The sequence below is a fragment of the Monodon monoceros genome, unplaced genomic scaffold, assembly GCF_005190385.1.
Source record: "Monodon monoceros isolate NGI ecotype Baffin Bay Population unplaced genomic scaffold, NGI_Narwhal_1 Super_Scaffold_2, whole genome shotgun sequence".
In the NCBI taxonomy this organism is placed as follows: domain Eukaryota; kingdom Metazoa; phylum Chordata; class Mammalia; order Artiodactyla; family Monodontidae; genus Monodon; species Monodon monoceros.
The window spans coordinates 31166894-31185346 of record NW_021703776.1 but is presented as its reverse complement, the minus strand read 5'-3'; the positions used below and the strand labels follow the sequence as shown (position 1 = coordinate 31185346).

The 18453-nt window shown below is 42.7% G+C and overlaps 1 protein-coding gene across 5 annotated transcripts in view; it reads right to left on the bottom strand.

Moving 5' to 3' along the window:
- The window catches only part of RAPGEF5 (Rap guanine nucleotide exchange factor 5), a 223346-nt gene that overhangs the window by 14587 nt on the left and 190306 nt on the right, over window positions 1–18453 (bottom strand). For all 5 annotated transcript variants that reach the window (XR_003795161.1, XM_029233224.1, XM_029233225.1 and 2 more), the window contains exons 20-24: window positions 17503–17681; window positions 12244–12334; window positions 8087–8137; window positions 7312–7399; window positions 1619–1683 (exon numbers count right to left, since the gene is read on the bottom strand). Coding sequence is in view for 4 of the 5 variants with exons in the window: in XM_029233224.1 (XP_029089057.1) it covers window positions 1619–1683; window positions 7312–7399; window positions 8087–8137; window positions 12244–12334; window positions 17503–17681 (474 nt within the window). In the remaining variant the exon portion in view is untranslated. The remainder of the gene's footprint in view (window positions 1–1618; window positions 1684–7311; window positions 7400–8086; window positions 8138–12243; window positions 12335–17502; window positions 17682–18453) is intronic.

Here is an 18453-nt window from a genome sequence, read left to right as displayed (position 1 = left end):
AGGGAATTCCACTTGGTGTGACACAGCTCGTCCCACATCTCTTACATGCTCGCCAAAGCTTATTTGGCATTCTTAAGCAGAGGTGTTGGCCAAGATTTGAAGTAAGTATTGACCAGAGGCTTCTTATTCCTGCAATCATTTCATTAATACCAAACACTGAAGATTAACCTGTCTACAGACTAGAACGTTAGGGCCTACATGTAGTCTTTGGCTACAAAGAGGGGCCCTGGGATCTTCAGAACATTACTGGGTGACACCAGAACAAATCTCTAAAGAGTAAGTACAAGAAAACCCAACATTTTAAATATCTATTTCGGGCTGTGTTGGTTTGACTGTAGTATCTAAAATAACTGAGCTGGATTCCAAAGCACTTAGTGCACAGAGAGACTCAAAAAGTTATGGACATGTCTACTTCAAAACTAATGAGCCAGAAAGCGATCACCCTCAAATCATTAAAACTGAGCTAAGGCAAGCTATCCCAAGACGTCAGTCTTCCAGATTTAGCTGCTTGGGTTTTCAGGTTGTACCAGAGCCTCCTGCACTGGCTCTGCACCACCTCATCCCGTGTGTGGCGAGTTAACCTCACAATTAGAGCGGGGCACCTCTGAGGCAAAGGTCAGAGGCCAAGCCTCGTTTGGACTCATCAGGTGGTACTGTTCTTTGGTCATGGTCTACGGCCCCCGTCTCAACCTTCTCTCAAATGCCTGACCGAGTCTCACAGGGAACCGGGGATCCATTTCTGAAAGAGTTCACACAAATCTATTACCATTACTGAAAAGGTCACTCAAAGGTCAGGGTCTATGGACAGGGGTCCCGGATACCATCTTTAACCGTGCATGGCAGGCTCACCTATGACACTAAAGTTCAACTGTCAGACAAATGCATTCTTGTGGTCCCCAGGGTCTCTTTGGGGCACTCCTATTTCACAGTTGCAGGTAATTCCTCCTGTGCCCACAGCCAGTGAGAAAGGCTAGTAGGAACCCGCTGCATGACAAAGCACCTGAGAATGTCCTGGAAACAGTTCTCAAACAGGCATTTCAGTGACTTGTAAGAAGGGACTGGCCACGGACCCCTTTCTGGTGAGCTCACTTTCTCACTTTGCACGAGGTGATCTCTCCACAGTGGCACCATCTGTCCACAGGCTGATAGAGGGGTGGTCCTTCCCCTCCCACGCAGACCCTACAAATTCCATCTTCATATCCAAGATGGACATATCTCCCCAGAAGGAGAGCTTTGTCCCGTGCCTCAGAAGCAGCGTAAGCCAAGACACAGGGAGATGCCTTTAAAGCAACAAGGCTGAACCTCAAGACTGTGAACTCCTGCTGACAGGAACCTTACAGCTTTCATTCTAGTTCAAACACATACACTCAACCACTGATGTCAATCTAATGAAGTTCCGTTTTCAAAAATAAAAAGCAGATTTTCATATTTGGCCCCAGAACTTGCCAGCACACTTATTTTTAACTGGAACGCACTGTGTTGATAATGTACAACATGCAGCAAAAAAATCACCGCACATTCAGAGGAGAAAAGCACTTAAACCATTTGTTTCTTGGCGCAGAAAAGCATACACTTCCCTTACAGTGGGAGAAAGGAGAAATAGTGAAGTTTTACATACCAGTTTTTCAAAATTGACAAGATTATCCAAAAATGTTTTATTTCCTTCATGAATGAATGTTACATCTGAAAATTAAAAACAAAAAGATATATGTACCATTAGGAACGGATCATGACGCAGAGTTGAAGAGGTACAGATGCAATGCAGCTTATTAATTTTTCTTAAACATCATGGATTATTTCATGCAATTGACCATGCAACTTGAAATTGAATCTCAATAGTATTTGATGTGAGGGGGCATAATGTATGCGTGTGGAGAGAAAACATTATAACACTCATGCAAGTATGTATCTTGCTTTTACATTGCAGGCTTTGACTTCAACCTGCTTAATATCCACTAACACTATTCTATAACTTAACTGGTCCATTATGTTTTTAGGCCAGAACACCGAGCAGAAAAGAACTGAACCCCCAGAAACAAAAAGGATTTTTAATATTTATGTGTTTGCTTTTTAACAATCCCTGGCAAAGTATATGGATCTGCTTTACTTAAAGCATTAAGGTTTAGATTTTTGGTTTTCAAAGCCAGGGCCTGACTGCGTATCTGAAGTGAATGAGGAATGGGACAGGTTTGGAAAAGGCAAGATTTCTGGGCCTATTCACTGATGAAAACAACATAAGGAAAGTAGGATGAAGATACATTTTCAGAGGACGGGAAGGTTAATTTGATTTGAGCCTCACTGCATTTGAAGTGAAAGAAGATATTCAAATAAAAATCTCCTTTTGGTCGCAAAACTTACTGGAGTGTCTCTTCAAGAGACAAGGATTAGTTACAATAATAACAGCAGGTGAAGCTCTGAAAGGGGGTGGCTTATAAAAACTCAAATCAGAGGGTCAGTGACTGAGCATTGGGGAGTCCTCACAGCGGAGAATCAAAGTAAGAAATATACTACAATTTAAAGAACATGCAAATAATCATGTTATATCACAGACATGGAGGACAAACCAAATGAACACCACTTTCAAAAATCTTGTTAAAATAACATGATATAAAGAGGGAAACGAACAGATTAAAATTCCTCTAAATAGAAAGGAAAAGCATTTGCATTTAATCAAGACTTTGATTCTGCTGGTCCCTATGGGGCAATTACGAGATAGGTGCTTGGGAAATCTGCCTGCAACACACCCAGCCGCTGAGCTTTGACTGCTCACCAGGGGGCAACACCAGTTCCACAGTTACAGACTACGCTGATGACGACCCTTTTCTCATGGCATTCTTTATTCACAGCTTCCAGCCCCACCAGACTGCAACGTTTTCCTAAGTTTTCTCCCCTTGATTTTTTTTTTTAAACTGATGTCTTAGCAGGGAAGCAATTCACAATTACACAGTCATCTGACAAACTCTCTGGTTATTTTCTTTCGCTGTTTTGCTTTCAGAATAGAATTGCAAGCTTTCAACCTCTGACACAATATTTAGAAAAAGAGTAGCCAACACAGTTAGCTTGTACCTTGTTTGTACAGCAAGCAAAGCACTGTGTGTACTCTATCTACATTAAACACCACCTACGAGCCTAGTAACTCCTCACTCGCGGAGAATTCGGATTACAAATGCCCTGTCAGAGTTTCTTCGTCCATTCCCCCAGTGTTCCAAAGTTTGTCATCCCCTCCCTATGTTCCCAAAGATGATGATAATAACGCAGCTTATATTTATTACCAGCGTCAGACATAGCATTAACTCATTTAATCCTCACAAAAGACTATAAGGTAAAAGCCCTAGCAGGAAAAGAATGTGAAGAAAGGATGGTCCAAAGAACAAGCACAGCTGGCCCATGATCACAGCTCTAAGTCTCAGAGCCAGGACCCAAGCCCAGGCAGCCTGCTTGCTCTCTCCACGGTGCCTCTCTGGTACCCGAAAGGACTTGGACATTTCTGACCACCCGTTACAGCCACCTTGCTGAATTCATGGGAGACGGGGGCCTCTGCAACTTTTACAGTGTTCCCTTTGTCCCTCTTTCTATCTCCTCCCTCTCCTCTGCGTGGGTGATCTTGCTTAATCTCAACTCTCAAGGACTTGTCGAGGCCAGAGCATGAGGACGGCGGCTCTACTGAGGGTGGGGGGCTGTTAGGCTGATGCTGGCCTGAGGATAAGGCAGGGAAGGTGTGTCTGGCCAGGTGGGGAGGCAAGAGGGGCTGGAAGGGGCTGCTGCCCAGGAGAAGGGGGTCAAATGGCTGAAGGTTTTGATGCAGATGAACGGCAGGTGTGTGATGAGGCAGGCGTGAGAGGGATAAACCAATACAGGTGTTTGAGCTCAAAAACGGGGGTCTCAGAACCTAAGTCATGGGCTGTGAAGCAGTTCAGGGTTCAGAGTGCTAGAAATGAGCAACCGCCAGACCCCTTTATCTGGAGACATCTGAACACGCTCCTAACACTTCATATAACAGGACGGGGGATGAAAGGACTCCGTTTGAAGAGATGGCAAGTGAAAGAGAAGGAAGAAACATATAAGCACCTCAACATTCCATTTATTTAAACACCCCCGCAAATGTGCAATAATAATCTGCGCCCCAAGATACAAACACGACCTCAGTTTACCTTCAGACACCTGTTGATTATTCACTCTACTGGAAGGACTACCATCTCCCAAAACGCCGTGATACAGATTATTCAACTGCTTATGACCTTTAGCTCAGCTGGATCCTTTCCCCAACACTTCCTTAGGGTTTCTCACTCACTACTTTCTGAACTGGATTCCACAGTAGGGGGGCGGGGGTGGGGGGAAGTAAGTCAGAAGTAAGAAATTCACTGGGAAGTAGAAAAGCTGATGGCTGGAAGCATTTTTAGGTTACCTGCTCACTTGATAATCTGCATGGTATTGGGAATTGACTATCTCAAAAAATGAAACATGGGAGCCCTAATCCTTCTTAACACCCAAGGAGTTCAGTTTGGTCTCTTTCTGTAACCAAAAGCAATGCAAAGCAGGAGGCACAAGAGGGGAGGGCTGGGAAGTTTTCATGAAAATGTTGGTTGCTCTAGTTTACAGCAAATTTTAAAATAATTTTGCATTTAACAAAAGCTAAGAATGTCATTTATGTTTTCCAAAATGTCTTACCTCAGATGTGATATACACATATTTAAAAGTTTCATCCTGTTTTCCTTTGGAAATTATTTCAGACAAAAATAGTAACTTTAAATGCAAGAGAGTACTAACGTTTTATAATGACAAAAAATTAAGATGAAGGAAAAACAAGTGCTTCTTTAAACTCGAGCTTCTAATGAAAAAGAAAATGTTTAATTTACTAGCGGGAATGAGAGAATGTATTTTCAGTAGAAAAAAGGGAAATTCGAAAAGCTGCTCAACATCACTAATTATTAGAGAAATGCAAATCAAAACTACAATGAGGTATAACCTCACACCAGTTAGAACGGGCATCATCAGAAAATCTACAAACAACAAATGCTGGAGAGGGTGTGGAGAAAAGGGAACCCTCTTGCACTGTTTGCGGGAATGTAAACTGATACAGCCACTATGGAGAACAGTATGGAGGGTCCTTAAAAAAACTAAAAATAGAATTAGCATATAACCCAGCAATCCCACTACTGGGCATATACCCTGAGAAAACCATAATTCAAAAAGACACATGCACCCCAATGTTCACTGAAGCACTATTTACAATAGCCAGGTCATGGAAGCAACCTAAATGCCCACTGACAGACGAATGGATAAAGAAGATGTGGTACATATATACAATGGAATATTACTCAGCCATAAAAAGGAATGAAATTGGGTCATTTGTTGAGACGTGGATGGATCTAGAGATTGTCATACAGAGTGAAATAAGTCAGAAAGAGAAAAACAAATATCGTATATTAACGCATATATGTGGAACCTAGAAAAATGGTACAGATGAACCGGTTTGCAGGGCAGAAATAGAGACACAGATGTAGAGAACAAACGTATGGACACCAAGGCGGGAAAGCGGCGGGGTGGTGGGGTGGTGGTGGGATGAATTGGAAGATTGGGATTGACATGTATACACTGATGTGCATAAAATTGATGACTAATAAGAACCTGCTGTATACAAAAAAATAGAAAAAACCCATTTATTAAAAAAAAAAATTTAAACACACACACACACACACAAAAGAAAAAAGGGAGATTTGTTTTGCTGCCGACAAAGAGGTCTAGATAAACTCAGTAAAGCAGAAAATTGCATCCAAGCTAAGACATAAGTGTAAGGCACCTGACTGCATTAAGTACCTTGGGGGAAAAACCACTAATATATAAAAGAAAGCTCAGCTCATATCTAATTAAGTTAACGGGACATTGTCGACTGTTTTCTCATTACCTTAAAAACATCCACTGTTTCAAAATTTTGTCTTCCTAAAATCAATTCCTTTCCCAGATCTGTCTTCGCTTCCTAGTTTTCCTCTTTGTGTCTAAATAATTCTAAGTGTCACTTCCCACAGGCCACCGCCCCCGCTCTCCAGCTGGTGTTTTATTTTAAATAAAAATCAGAAGCCTGAATAAACTTATCTTAGAAATAAACATGAAAAATTAAATGAACTTTTAAGTTGGTATTCTGGCTTTACAATCTCTCCTTATTTCATCCATTTACATTTCGCAGAATCTTTTGAGCTCGAATGAAGCATTCTGTGTGACTCTCAATTGTCCTAATACATTATTGTTTCCCAGAAATTCTTGCTTTATACTAGATGAAGATTGAAAAAATAGCTGCAGGGATGCATAGCAACTCAACACTTCTCCAAGCTCTGGCTGTTCTTGAGAGAAGCCGAAAAGCGAGCATCAGCTTTTTTGCCAGTGGGGCCGGCGATGGGGGGAGGTGAGGGAGGAGACGGCCAGGCCAACCAGCAATCCAGTTCCCAGGTATTTCACTTCCAGAATCACATTTATGGGTGTAGGCACCGGGGACTGAGCCAGCAGAATTTACAAGCCTCTGAAGGGTGAAGGCAATATAAAAGAGTATTCCTATAATCCCTTGGAAAGAATCAAAACACAGCCAAGAAAAATGACCAACCCGCTTTTCCTGGAAAGCACATAGGTAGGATATATACTAAATGTCAGGAGCATAGGCCAGATGAAAACGAACTTCACTTTCATTAATCCCCTGGGTCTGAAAGAGACCCCTGAGATCATTAGTAAATTTAACTAACATGTTTCATGATGAATGATCTGGCGCTCTCTACAGAAGACAAGTTAGTCGACTAACTTGGAGCTGTCAGATACTTTCCCAACTGGATTCACTCCTGGAAAGAAGAAAGTACATTCCCTACCAAAATTCTTCATACACTACACTGCCTGGGTTGACCAAAGGTACTTCTCACACAGCAGCAGGCCACGGGTTGAATCTCTGAAATTTAAGTTGCAAACATAGACCGTGACTGATCACTGTTTGGATTCTTTATGCCAGCCTTATTCTTGGTTGAATTAAGTGAATTGTAGACTCAAATAAGACGATGCTTAAAGCAGAGTAAAGTAAAAACACAAACGTTTCCAGTGCCAAGTTTTGTGAGTCAATAGAAAACACTTTGATGTCTGCTTAAGTACAATTAAGTATTTTAAGCATTTCAGAAATAATTGAACACTTGAAAAACAGTCACAAGCCAACACAGTTAGGTCTGAATGTCAAAATTACTTTAAAGAAATAAACTATGATTCCTTTTCTTGCCCTCTGTAGAGTGATAAATTTCTGGAAGATAGAATTATATAGCATAAAAGATAGAAAACCGTTACCTTTAAGCAATAAGGGCATGAAAGGGATTTTGGGCGGCTTCATCTTTTTGAATGCATCTCGGTAGGCTTTGTGATTCAGGGAAGGATCCTGCCGAACCAAGAAGATTACAAAGAGAAAGAAAAATCAATGTGCTATAGAAACAATTCTAAATCCACTTTTACTATACCATTTGAACATGATTTAGATATAGAGTGGTTCTTCCTAAGAACAAAGTAGATAAAGGTTTCCTAGGAGAATAAACTCACTAAATTAGGGCAGGAAATCTAGGCAATGAATGAAAGTCAAGTTACTGGTTGACAATAATGGGAAATGACTGCAAAGGACAGACACCTTTTGATTGCCCTATTATTCTTCCCTCAAACAGGTTCCTTAAGTACAGTTTCTTCTCCATAGTTTCTACCATGAGGCAACCCCACAGCCTTTTGTTAAGCACACTGCAAAGAAAAACTGTGCTCGTAATGCACAGATAATGCAGAGAAAACAAGAGAACAGTTTTATTGTGATCTGAAAAGAGACCGAAAATTGAGTATACTTAAAAATCTGCCTTCTGAATATCATGCCAAGAGGACCATTCTCACTACCTTTTTCCATGGAGAGGAAGAAGTGTTAACTTGCTTCACTCCGTAAGAAGCAAAGCTACATTTTCATACACAAGTGAACTAGCCTAAGCTACCTGACACGGTAGAGTGCAGATACCGACTACTGAAATCTAGAAAGAAATTGGACACCAGCAATCAGTTTGAAGAATAAGTCTACTCCAGCTCAACTACTTACTGTTAAACTTTCAAGTTCAGAAAAAAGTTTCTTAAACTTCCCAGGGATTTTCTAAAAACAAACAAACAAAAAAGAAAAGGTCAAAAGAAGTCAGTTATTTTGAGAGGCACTAAGGGGAATGTTCATTAAGTTGTGTTATATATGTCACATTTCTGAACATAAATAGCTCTATCATCTGGCTCTACCCTGATTGCTTCTCATTATGCAGTTTTCATCATTCCTTAATGCGACTTTCCTTGGGAATGTTGCTAAAGACAGTTTAAAATAAGTAACAGCCACATGAATCGGGAATCCAGCTGGTTAAACATTCCACACACTGGTGATCTTTTAATAAAAACTTGGATTTTGGTTCTGTATCTTACCTCTGACAAATGCCCTCACCTTTTTTTTCTTTTTTTAACTTATTATTTTGGGCTGCTTTGGTTCTCCGTTGCTGTAAGCAGGTTTTCTCTAGTTGTGGAGAGCGGGGACTACTCTTCATTGCGGTGCATGGGCTTCTCTCATGGCGGTGGTTTCTCTTGTTGTGGAGCACGGGCTCTAGGCACGTGGGCTTCAGTAGTTGCAGCATGTGGGCTCAGCAGTTGTGGCTCGTGGGCTCTAGAGCGCAGGCTCAGTAGTTGTGGCCCATGGGCTTAGTTGCTCCGCGGCATGTGGGGTTTTCCCGGACCAGGGATCGAACCCATGTCCCCTGCATTGGCAGGTGGATTCTTAACCACTGCTCCACCAGGGAAGCCCTGCTCTCACCTTCTTAAACAGTCTTGCTGAGTGGGAAATAATAATGTTGGCTGATGTTTTTTGTATAAATGATATAATTATGTTTCACAGCAGAGGGCTAAATAGTGAAAGCCCATGAAAACCCTAAATGATGAAGCCTGCACTTTGATGGATAGAATCACTGAACTGTAAAGATCACCCACACCAACTGGTGGCATGAAGATTCACAGAGGATGGAAACATAGGTCACCTTCCCAAATAAAAATTTGGGCCTAAGGAAGAAGGGCCTGGAACTTTCCAGCCTGCCTTTATTTATTTATTAATAAATTTATTTATTTATTTATTTTTGGCTGTGCTGGGTCTTCACTGCTGCGTGCAGGCTTCCTCTGGTTGCGGCGAGCAGGGGCTACTGTTCATTGTGGTGCGCGGGCTTCTCATTGCAGTGGCTTCTCGTTGCAGAGCATGGGCTCTAGAGTGCAGGATCAGTAGTTGTGGCTCATGGGCTCTAGAGTGCAGGCTCAGTAGTTGTGGTGCACGGGCTTAGCTGCTCCGTGGCATGTGGGATCTTCCCGGACCAGGGGTCGAACCCGTGTCTCCTGCATGGGCAGGAGGATTCGTTTTTTTTTTTTAAACATCTTTATTGGAGTATAATTGCTTTACAATGGTGTGTTAGTTTCTGCTTTATAACAAAGTGAATCAGTTATACATATACACATGTTCCCATATCTCTTTCCTCCTGCGTCTCCCTCCCTCCCACCCTCCCTATCCCACCCCTCTAGGCGGTCACAAACCACCTAGCTGATCTCCCTGTGCTATGCGGCTGCTTCCCACTAGCTATCCACTTTACGCTTGGTAGTGTCTATATGTCCATGCCTCTCTCTCACCTCGTCACAGCCTACCCCTCCCCCTCCCCATATCCTCAAGTCCATGCTCTAGTAGGTCTGTGTCTTTATTCCCGTCTTACCCCTAGGTTCTTCATGACCTTTTTTTTTTTTTCTTAGATTCCATATATATGTGTTAGCATTACAACCACTGCGCCACCAGGGAAACCCCAGCCTGCCTTTAACATGGTGAAGTGAAAAGCTAGATGCCTCAGGGTAAGTCACTCTGAATTTGAATTCTGCCCCTTTCTAGCTGTGTGTCTGCAGTGAGTCTCCACATTGTCTGATTGAAATGGAGATAACTCATAGGAAGTGTACAGTCCGTGGTCGGTGCTCAGCAAACTCCAGCTATTAACACTTATGACTGTTCTAGAAGATTTGTGAGATTTTCTGTTTCTAAAACAAATCAAAATAATGAGGTAGACCCCACAACAGACTTTTAAATTATTCAAAATTATCACATTGATAATTTTGCATCTGGACAGCGCACAGGTTGTTTGATCTGGCAGCTACCGTTACACACACCAATACACGTGTATTGATAAATGCAAGACAAATCAAGTGAGAAAAGGTAAAACACAGACACCTGCAACTGATGGCAATTGCTCCTCTGAGCTGCGTATCTTAGTCTGTTGGATATTCCACACGAATATCCCGGTGTCATCTCAAACTCAACATACCTAAAGCCAAACTTATCTACTCCAGGGGTCAGCCGTGGGCCAAATCTGACCATCTGCTTTTGCAAATAAAGTTTTACTGGAGCACTGCCATGCTCATCATTTATCAACTAAGCATAGCTGCTCTTGCACCTCAATGACAGAGATGAGTCACAGCGGTGGAGACCACATGGCCTGCACAGCCTAAAAGTATTCACTATCTGGCTCTTTCCCCAAAATGTCTGTTGACCTCTGTCTTAGTTCCTTAAACCGACTTCTTTTCCTGTACTGCCTATGTAGGACAGTGCGATCACTTTCCAGGCCTAGAGACACGGAGCTCACCTCTGCGAGGGAGGCCCACCCCAATGCCCCCAGCAACTCCCGACTCAACTTCCAAGGCCCTGCTGCTTAAGGCTTTTCAGCCACCCTGAGACAGCATGATTCCTCCATTGCTCTGCTGGGGTCCACCTGGAACCAGTTCAAGACCTCCTTGACCATAGCACACCCTGTGCTAATTTGGCCACGTTCCACCTGCCACGGCATTGATGCAGAGCTGCGCACGTGGCAGGCGGTCACTGTGCACGTGAAATACACACTATGTGAATTTCATTGAATTGTTCTCCTTTCAATGTTTGCAGATCAAGCCTTCTTTCCGGGTATAATTTAAAATTCCACTCTCCTGCCCGGACCCTTGCTAGCCACTTGTTTTCCTCCTGCTCTGATCGACTGTGGCTTTTTTTGCCCACCTCCTTGAATCTCATGAAGTGTGTGCGCATCTGGTTTGCTTAACCAGAGATGCAAGCCTTTTGTCGCTTTTCTTTTGAACCCCTTTAAGGAGCACTGACCCTGACCCTCAGGTCACCACCGCGCATTCCATCAAAGTGTGGCCCCTGACGCAAAGAAGGTGAACCCCAAAGCTGCCCACAGACCGTCACTGAGATGGAATGTGAGAAAAACAACAGTTGGCCTGTCAGCTTCTCTCCTGCAGGAGTGTGAACTGGGGACCATGAAGAGTGCAGGGTAGGCAGGAAGAACAGCTGAATCTGAGAGGGTGGGGAGAGGCCGAGGGAGCCACAGCGAGCCACAGCAGGCTGGACCCGTAAGGGAGAAGACTTGACGGTGAGAGAGGAAGGACAAGAGAGAGAGAAATGGTACGGGGAATTAGGTACACAGTCAGTAGCGAATGGAGAGAGAAAGAAACGAAAGCCCAAAGAAAGAAGGTGTCGGGGTCATGGGGGAGGCAGAGGGCCCTACATCCGTGTCTGGCTACATTTAGGGACACCCCAGTTTCCATTCTTCCCACGTAGACCCTCAGAGTCCCTGTTTCAGAACGTGCGCTAACTTGAGTGGCCCTCTCCCACTTCGAACCCAAACAGCCTTCATCATACAGCCCTGACAGGCAGAGCCAGGATTGGGGAGGCCCGAAACTTAAAACATTTTGTGAGTCCTCTTTAGGAAAAAGGAATATAAAATTACTTTTGCAGATTTTGTAAAGATATCCATCATCCACATGAACATACTGCCAGAGGCCCCACAAGTGAGAAGACTGGTAGCTTAAATTCATTAGCATCTCTGCAAATCTGCTTCTGGACACACAGGTGAGCTTTTGAAATGACCAAGAGGGAACTGTAACAATGCCATCACAGGAGAAAAGCAGAAAACTAATTCTAGCTGGGAAGCATTTTACAAGCTGTGTTTCTTTCATATATATTATAGAACCATTTTGAAGACCATTCGATGAAAATAGCTCCTGGCGACTTGAGACACTAATTTTTTAACATTTTTTTCTAGTGCTACATATCTCATTTAAACCGTTTATTTTAAATAAAGACTGTTAGCTGGACCACTTCCCGTTCAGTTTTATTTGTCCCCAACTCCACCCTCCGTATGGACCCCCAGGGCTCACCTCCCAGGTCTGGGACAGCCGGCTGACAGAAGCAGTGTTGAGACCCATCACAATAGCAAAGAAAGAATTCAGGTTTCTCTGGGCTTTGCAGCTATGGAATAAAAGAAAGCAGAAGGCACTCTGAGGCAACATCCTTTCACCAGATGATCACAAAAGATAAAGCTGCCAAGACTCTCCCAGGCCACAGAGTTCAACCTCTAGGGCAGGGTTGAACTCTGCTCTGTGACCTACACAGTCTTGACTGTCCCTGTGGGATGGGGCGGTATCCCCTCAACACAAATGAAACGATTCCAAATGCTTCCTTACCTTTAGGAAAAGATCTGTGTTCTTGATACCCTCTGGATACTTCAAAAGATTCCTCCCTTTTAAAAATCTATTTTGGATGCATTGACAATTTTAACTGAAAGCTCTTACATTCATATTTCTGTATATATCCCATACTCATTATAACAGCCCCTGATTCTGTATCTTTAATCTGTATGTTGTCTTTCTTTTTTGAGAAACAAGGCCCTCTTACCTCACAGGGCCCCCTCCCGTTACACTTAGACATATTTTCTTTGCTCTCAACAAAATAGCTACTATGTTATGTATGTATTTAAAATGTGGCATATATTACGGGGACGGCGACTCACATTTCTCATTTAAGGAATAAAGGAAATAAAATGCAAAATAAGACCATGTTGAGCTCCATTCACTCTGGAAGGTTATATGCTCTGCAGAACGTCAATCTTGCCCTTCAAGTTAATCAGTCAAAACTCCATTAATTTTCAAAGCCAGCAGAGGGGCTTGAGGCAGCAGAGGGAAGGGTGTGCCTCCAGGTTGGCCGGAACAGCCTGTGAATTCCAGATATTCCTTAATCTGGGATGTATTAGAAAACGACTTCTCTGAGGAAAGATTTAAAAATTTTAAAATTACCCTGACTTAATAATTAAATGTGAAAAAAGATGAAAGTGCTCAGCAGTAAGCCAGAGGCATAAAAAGTCCCTAGTGTGTGTTGATCGAGCTGCCCTCACATGTCATCTCTTCCATGACATCTCCATCAATGTCTCAAATGGAATTTGGGAACAGTATATATACAACTCTGTATCCCGATTTTTCAGTTTTATACCGTGTTATATAATATATTATGGATTCTTCACTGTTATCATTAATGGTTATAGAACACTTCATCAAAAACGTATTTCATAATTTGTTTACTTATTCCCTTGTTGTAGACATTTAAACTATTTTCAATTCAATACAGTTCAAATCAATGTAAAATGCTACAATAAATATCTTCTGTGAAAAAAACTTTTTACTGTATTTATGATTTTCTAAAATTAAGTTAGACTTCCAGTCATTACATGATTGATCAAAAGCTATCATGACTTTAAAGGTTCTCAACACATATTAAAAACTTCTGTCTCTCAAAACTATACTGATTTCCAGTCGCACAGGTGTGTACAGGAGCATTGATTCAGCACCAGGAAACTGTTTTCGGCTCTTAAAGTGGTAATACATAGAGGTGGCTGTGCCCTGGCCGGTCCTGCCTAAACCTGCCTGTTCCCAGAGCCAGCCTCATGGACTGGACACTGCCCAGTACAGCTGCGCGTGGGTACCAAAGCAGTGGGGGTCAGCCATTTGGGAGCATTTTGGAAATTCTAGCTCCACTAACAGGGGAACCTGGAAAGGCACTGCTGCCTATGCACCTAGTGTCCAAAATACCTGGGTGAACACAGTCCTGCAAGCCCCTCACTGCTGAGTCTCCACTGGGCATGGTCTGTTCCTTTCAGTCTTCCTGTCCAGCTTTGGACTCTGCCTATAGTTCCCCGGTAGGCAAGAGGACCTGAAATTCAGTCTAACTGGCCCCTTTCGCTGGTTTCTGCCAACTGTCTCCTGGGTAGACATACCCAGGTATATTCCATGAACAAACAAACAGGACACTTCCCTGGTCTATGGTTCAGAAATCTTCCTGTTTCTGAGAAACTGGTGCCTAAAGGCATCAACACTACAACTCTGCTTCCCTTCCGCCACTCTCTTCCCTCATTCCGCCCCTTCTGTCTCATCACACCCTGGCAAGTTCACACCAGCCAGAAGAGACTTGAGTCAGCTCCATCTCTTGATGAGATGATGCCAGGCTCCCCTGCCAAGACGCTGAGGTCAGAGAGAAGTGCCCCATCCCTATGCCAGAGGCACTGGATGCCCTCCCCTTATTCCCAGTCCTCCCACCTTACTGCATGATGGAAGCCCCACTGGTTCTGTCATGGCCCACCAGACATTTTTTATACTCTGCCCATCACTCAAATGCAGAGTAAACAGCAAACCTTTCAGACAGCAACTGCCGGAGCTGAAAACAAGACTTTTCGGGGAAATCATTTTATTATTAGTCATTATAAAAAGTTTATTCTTCTTCTTCGTATTCAGAATCATTTACCTACACAAAATCTTAGATATAAGTCTCATCTTTTTATCTTTTATCTCCCCATAAACAATTTTCCTGGTTCAGATCTCTTTTTTAGTCATACTTAAAAAAACAAAAACAAAAACCCACATATACCTAACATCTGAATCTGTAAAAAGAAAAAAAATTAATATAGAAATGATTTCTCTATAAGACGAATTGATACAGTACAAATATGGGTTACCATTCCCATCTGGAATCTTCCTTTACCAAGGTTCGTTCATTTCAAGGTAAGAACAGACTGACACTAAAACATTCCAGTTTAGTGTCAGTCTAACACTCCTTTGTGTAAGGAAATAAAATCCACTCAACCCACAGAGGTGGGGGGATGGGACTGGTAAGAAGGAAGGAAACATGAATATGCAAATAGGATGCCTTAGGCAGGGAAGACACTTCATGATCCCCGACATGATTGTTTTCTCTTGGCTATTCCTACCAGTATGATTATGAAGAATTTAACTTTGTGTTTCTGTTGGCATTCTATTCTATGGGCCAGGGATAGAGACCAGTACAGCAAACAATTCAAGAGCATGGGGCCATATGGAGAAGATGTGAATATACATATTTCATTTCCCTGAGGACAGATATAATCTTACACTGGGAACTAAGCTATGCGGTGTCATTTTACTCCTTAGGACATTCATGTCCCATTTCACCAAGCAACTGGCATTTATGAGAAAGTTTTTGATCCCAAAGAGCCTCACATTTAAGAATGTCACAGGCTATTATAGAAAATGTACTGGCCAAACAAACAAAAAAGGAGCATTCATCATAAAAGCAGTCCAAGATTTAGGCATATCTGTTATCTATCTCTCCTTCCATCACCAGTCACATCAAACACCAGGTCAGGAACCGCCATTATCTCTCACCTAAGTAAACAAAATATCCTGCTTCTGGGGTCTCCTTACCGACAGTTCAGTCTACGTGCTACTTTCAGATCAACCTTCCTGAGGGACAACTTTGATCATATCCATCTCCTGCACAAAAACTTTCAAAGAATCCCTACCACCTTCTCAATTCAGTCTAAACTTTTCATTCTGAAATTCAACATCCTTTACAATTTGGTCCCATCTTCCTTTTTAGATCAGTCTCCCACAACTTCCTTACAAATGCCTTCCGCTCTGGCCAAACTGGATGAGGTTCCTTTCTCTGACCACATGCTCTCTGCCTCCAATGAACTGCTTTGCTTCTCTCTCATGAGTCTGACCTCCACGGACAGTGTGCTCTTTTGAATTCATACCCAGAATTCAAAATGCTACTTTCTTCCAAATGGTTTTCTAATCCTCCTTTCCCACACCCTTGGCATATAAGCTTCCCATCCTCTAAAGCCCCTGAAAGAAATTCATCTCATAATAGGGCACCCTCACGTTCTATTTTGCAAATTAGACATTTGAGTTATAGAAAGTATCCCCCCAGCCGATTGGGTGCAGGCTCACTCTGATTTCCCCACAATACCCTGCATGGATGTGCAAACATTAATGAGTGATCAATACATATTTCCTACATATATTACACTGACATGTACTCAGAAACGGTTTGATATAAAAACTACTTTGAAAAACAAAGGAAAAAAAAAAATGGGAAGACTGGAAGGTAGAAGGAACTGGGAAAGATTTTGCTTCATGTTGCCTGTTTCTGTTGGGAAGCTGTCCCAAGAGTGGTTTCAGAATATTCATCTGGTATTTTAAGAGATGCTCCCAGGAAGTTACTAGAATGTCATTCAACTGACTTTACTGAGTCACTGCTATTTACCAAGTTCAGTACCAGGCACCCCAGGTACAGTGATTGATTAGAAATGGTCCCTGTCCTTTGGAAGCCAACACAGTCCACTGAAGGAATTCTATATAAAAAGGTAAGTTTAGGGCTTCCCTGGGGGCACAGTGGCTGAGAGTCTGCCTGCCGATGCAGGGGACACGGGTTCGTGCCCCGGTCTGGGAAGATCCCACATGCCGCGGAGCGGCTAGGCCTGTGAGCCATGGCCGCTGAGCCCGCGCGTCCGGCGCCTGTGCTCCGCAACGGGAAAGACCACAGCAGTGAGAGGCCCGCGTATCGGAAAAAAAAAAAAAAAAAAAAAAAAGGTAAGTTTAATCAATAATAATAAAGAAGTTTTTTAAAAAAGGAAAAAAAAAAAACGTGTGCATGGTAGGGGGAGGTCAGGGTAAAAAGGAGTTGACCCTGCATTTGAAAGTCAGGGATGATTTGAGGAAGGAAGCAACATATGACCTAGGTCTTGAAGAAGGATAGCAATTTGCTGGGTAGAAGCGGCCATTCTTGGCAGAGCTAACAACACATGTCCAGGCTTGGATGGTGGTGTGCATGGGAAAGGGAGAGCCATTTAGAGTGGCTGCAGCATGGGGTGAGGCTCAGAGGTCAGGTGTGACCAGACAGTGCAGGGCCTGCTAAGGAGTTTGCAAAGTTCATACTCTGGGCATCAAGGAGCCAAAAGCAGAATCTTGAAATGCATCTGACTTTCAATGGTTCTCACCCCCCTCACATCACCTTCCCCCATTTTCCTAACCTACTGTAGCTCACCTGGCTACAAGGGTAATTTAGCTGCACGATGGGGCATGTGTGCACTGCCTGCTTTTTTCTACAGCATAGAGCAGAGTGCTTTGGTCTAGTATTTTGACCTTTACTTTAAGATATAAATACTTCAAAGGCGAAGAGAGAAATATTCAAAAAGAGACCTTTTCAATCATTTGGTCACTTAACTCAATAGTACCTTTTTGCATCTCATCCCTTCTTATCATCACAAGGAAAATAATGTACCCTCTCAAAGAGGGGAGAAGAACTGCATTTTTTTACCACTAGAAACTCACTGAGCAGCAATTTTGATGAATTTTTTCACCAGCTGCACTCTCTTGCCCAGTTGGCTGCAGAGCAGAATCTCCGTGGCCACCCAGAGCTGGACCTCATTGCATCTCTGGAGTAGGAGGCTCAGGTTCACTGTGTGGTCCCCACTTCCTTGTCTGCTGAACGTGAAGTAGATCAGCTCTTGCTGAAAGACAATGTATTCATACAATTGTTTATTGTTGTAGCACAGAGTCAAGTTGATACAAAATTCATTTTTAAGAGCTACTTCAGGTAGGCACTGTCATATCATAACATGTTAGATATAACAAATAACAATATATTAAATTCAAGATAATTTATCTTGACTTCCAGAAAAGCCTTCACGCAGAAGCCTTACATAACTGTAATTTTTTAGAATGCAAGGATGACACTTTTCGTGAAAACCTAAGACATTCTAAAGTTTAAGTCACAGGCTGAATCAAATCCAAACTTCCCAAACTTGTTCTATGAGCAACTTCAAGTGCAAATGACTATCATTACATTAGACCCTCACAGGTAGGTTCTCTAGACAAGGGTTCTTACATTTCAGTGTGAATCCAAATCACCTGGAGGCCTGTTAAAGCACAGATTGCTGGGCCCCACCCTCCAGATTTTCTGGGTCAGTAGGTCTGTGCTCTGGCCCAAATCTGCATTTCTAACAAGCTCCCAGGGGTGCTGATGATGCTGGTCTGGGTACCCGCTCTTTGAGAACCACTGACATAAGACATCGGCAAATCACAGAAAGACAGCAAGATTAGGACAAGGTACAAAACTGACAAAATCGAGTCAGACCAGTAACTAGTGACATAGACTGACCATATGCAAAGCAAAGAGATGTGTTTCTAACCGGAGGGGTGTGCATGTATATTTTACAGGAGTAATTCACATTCTCCTATTGCATAAGCACATAAGCAGGGATACATCCCACTCTACTACCA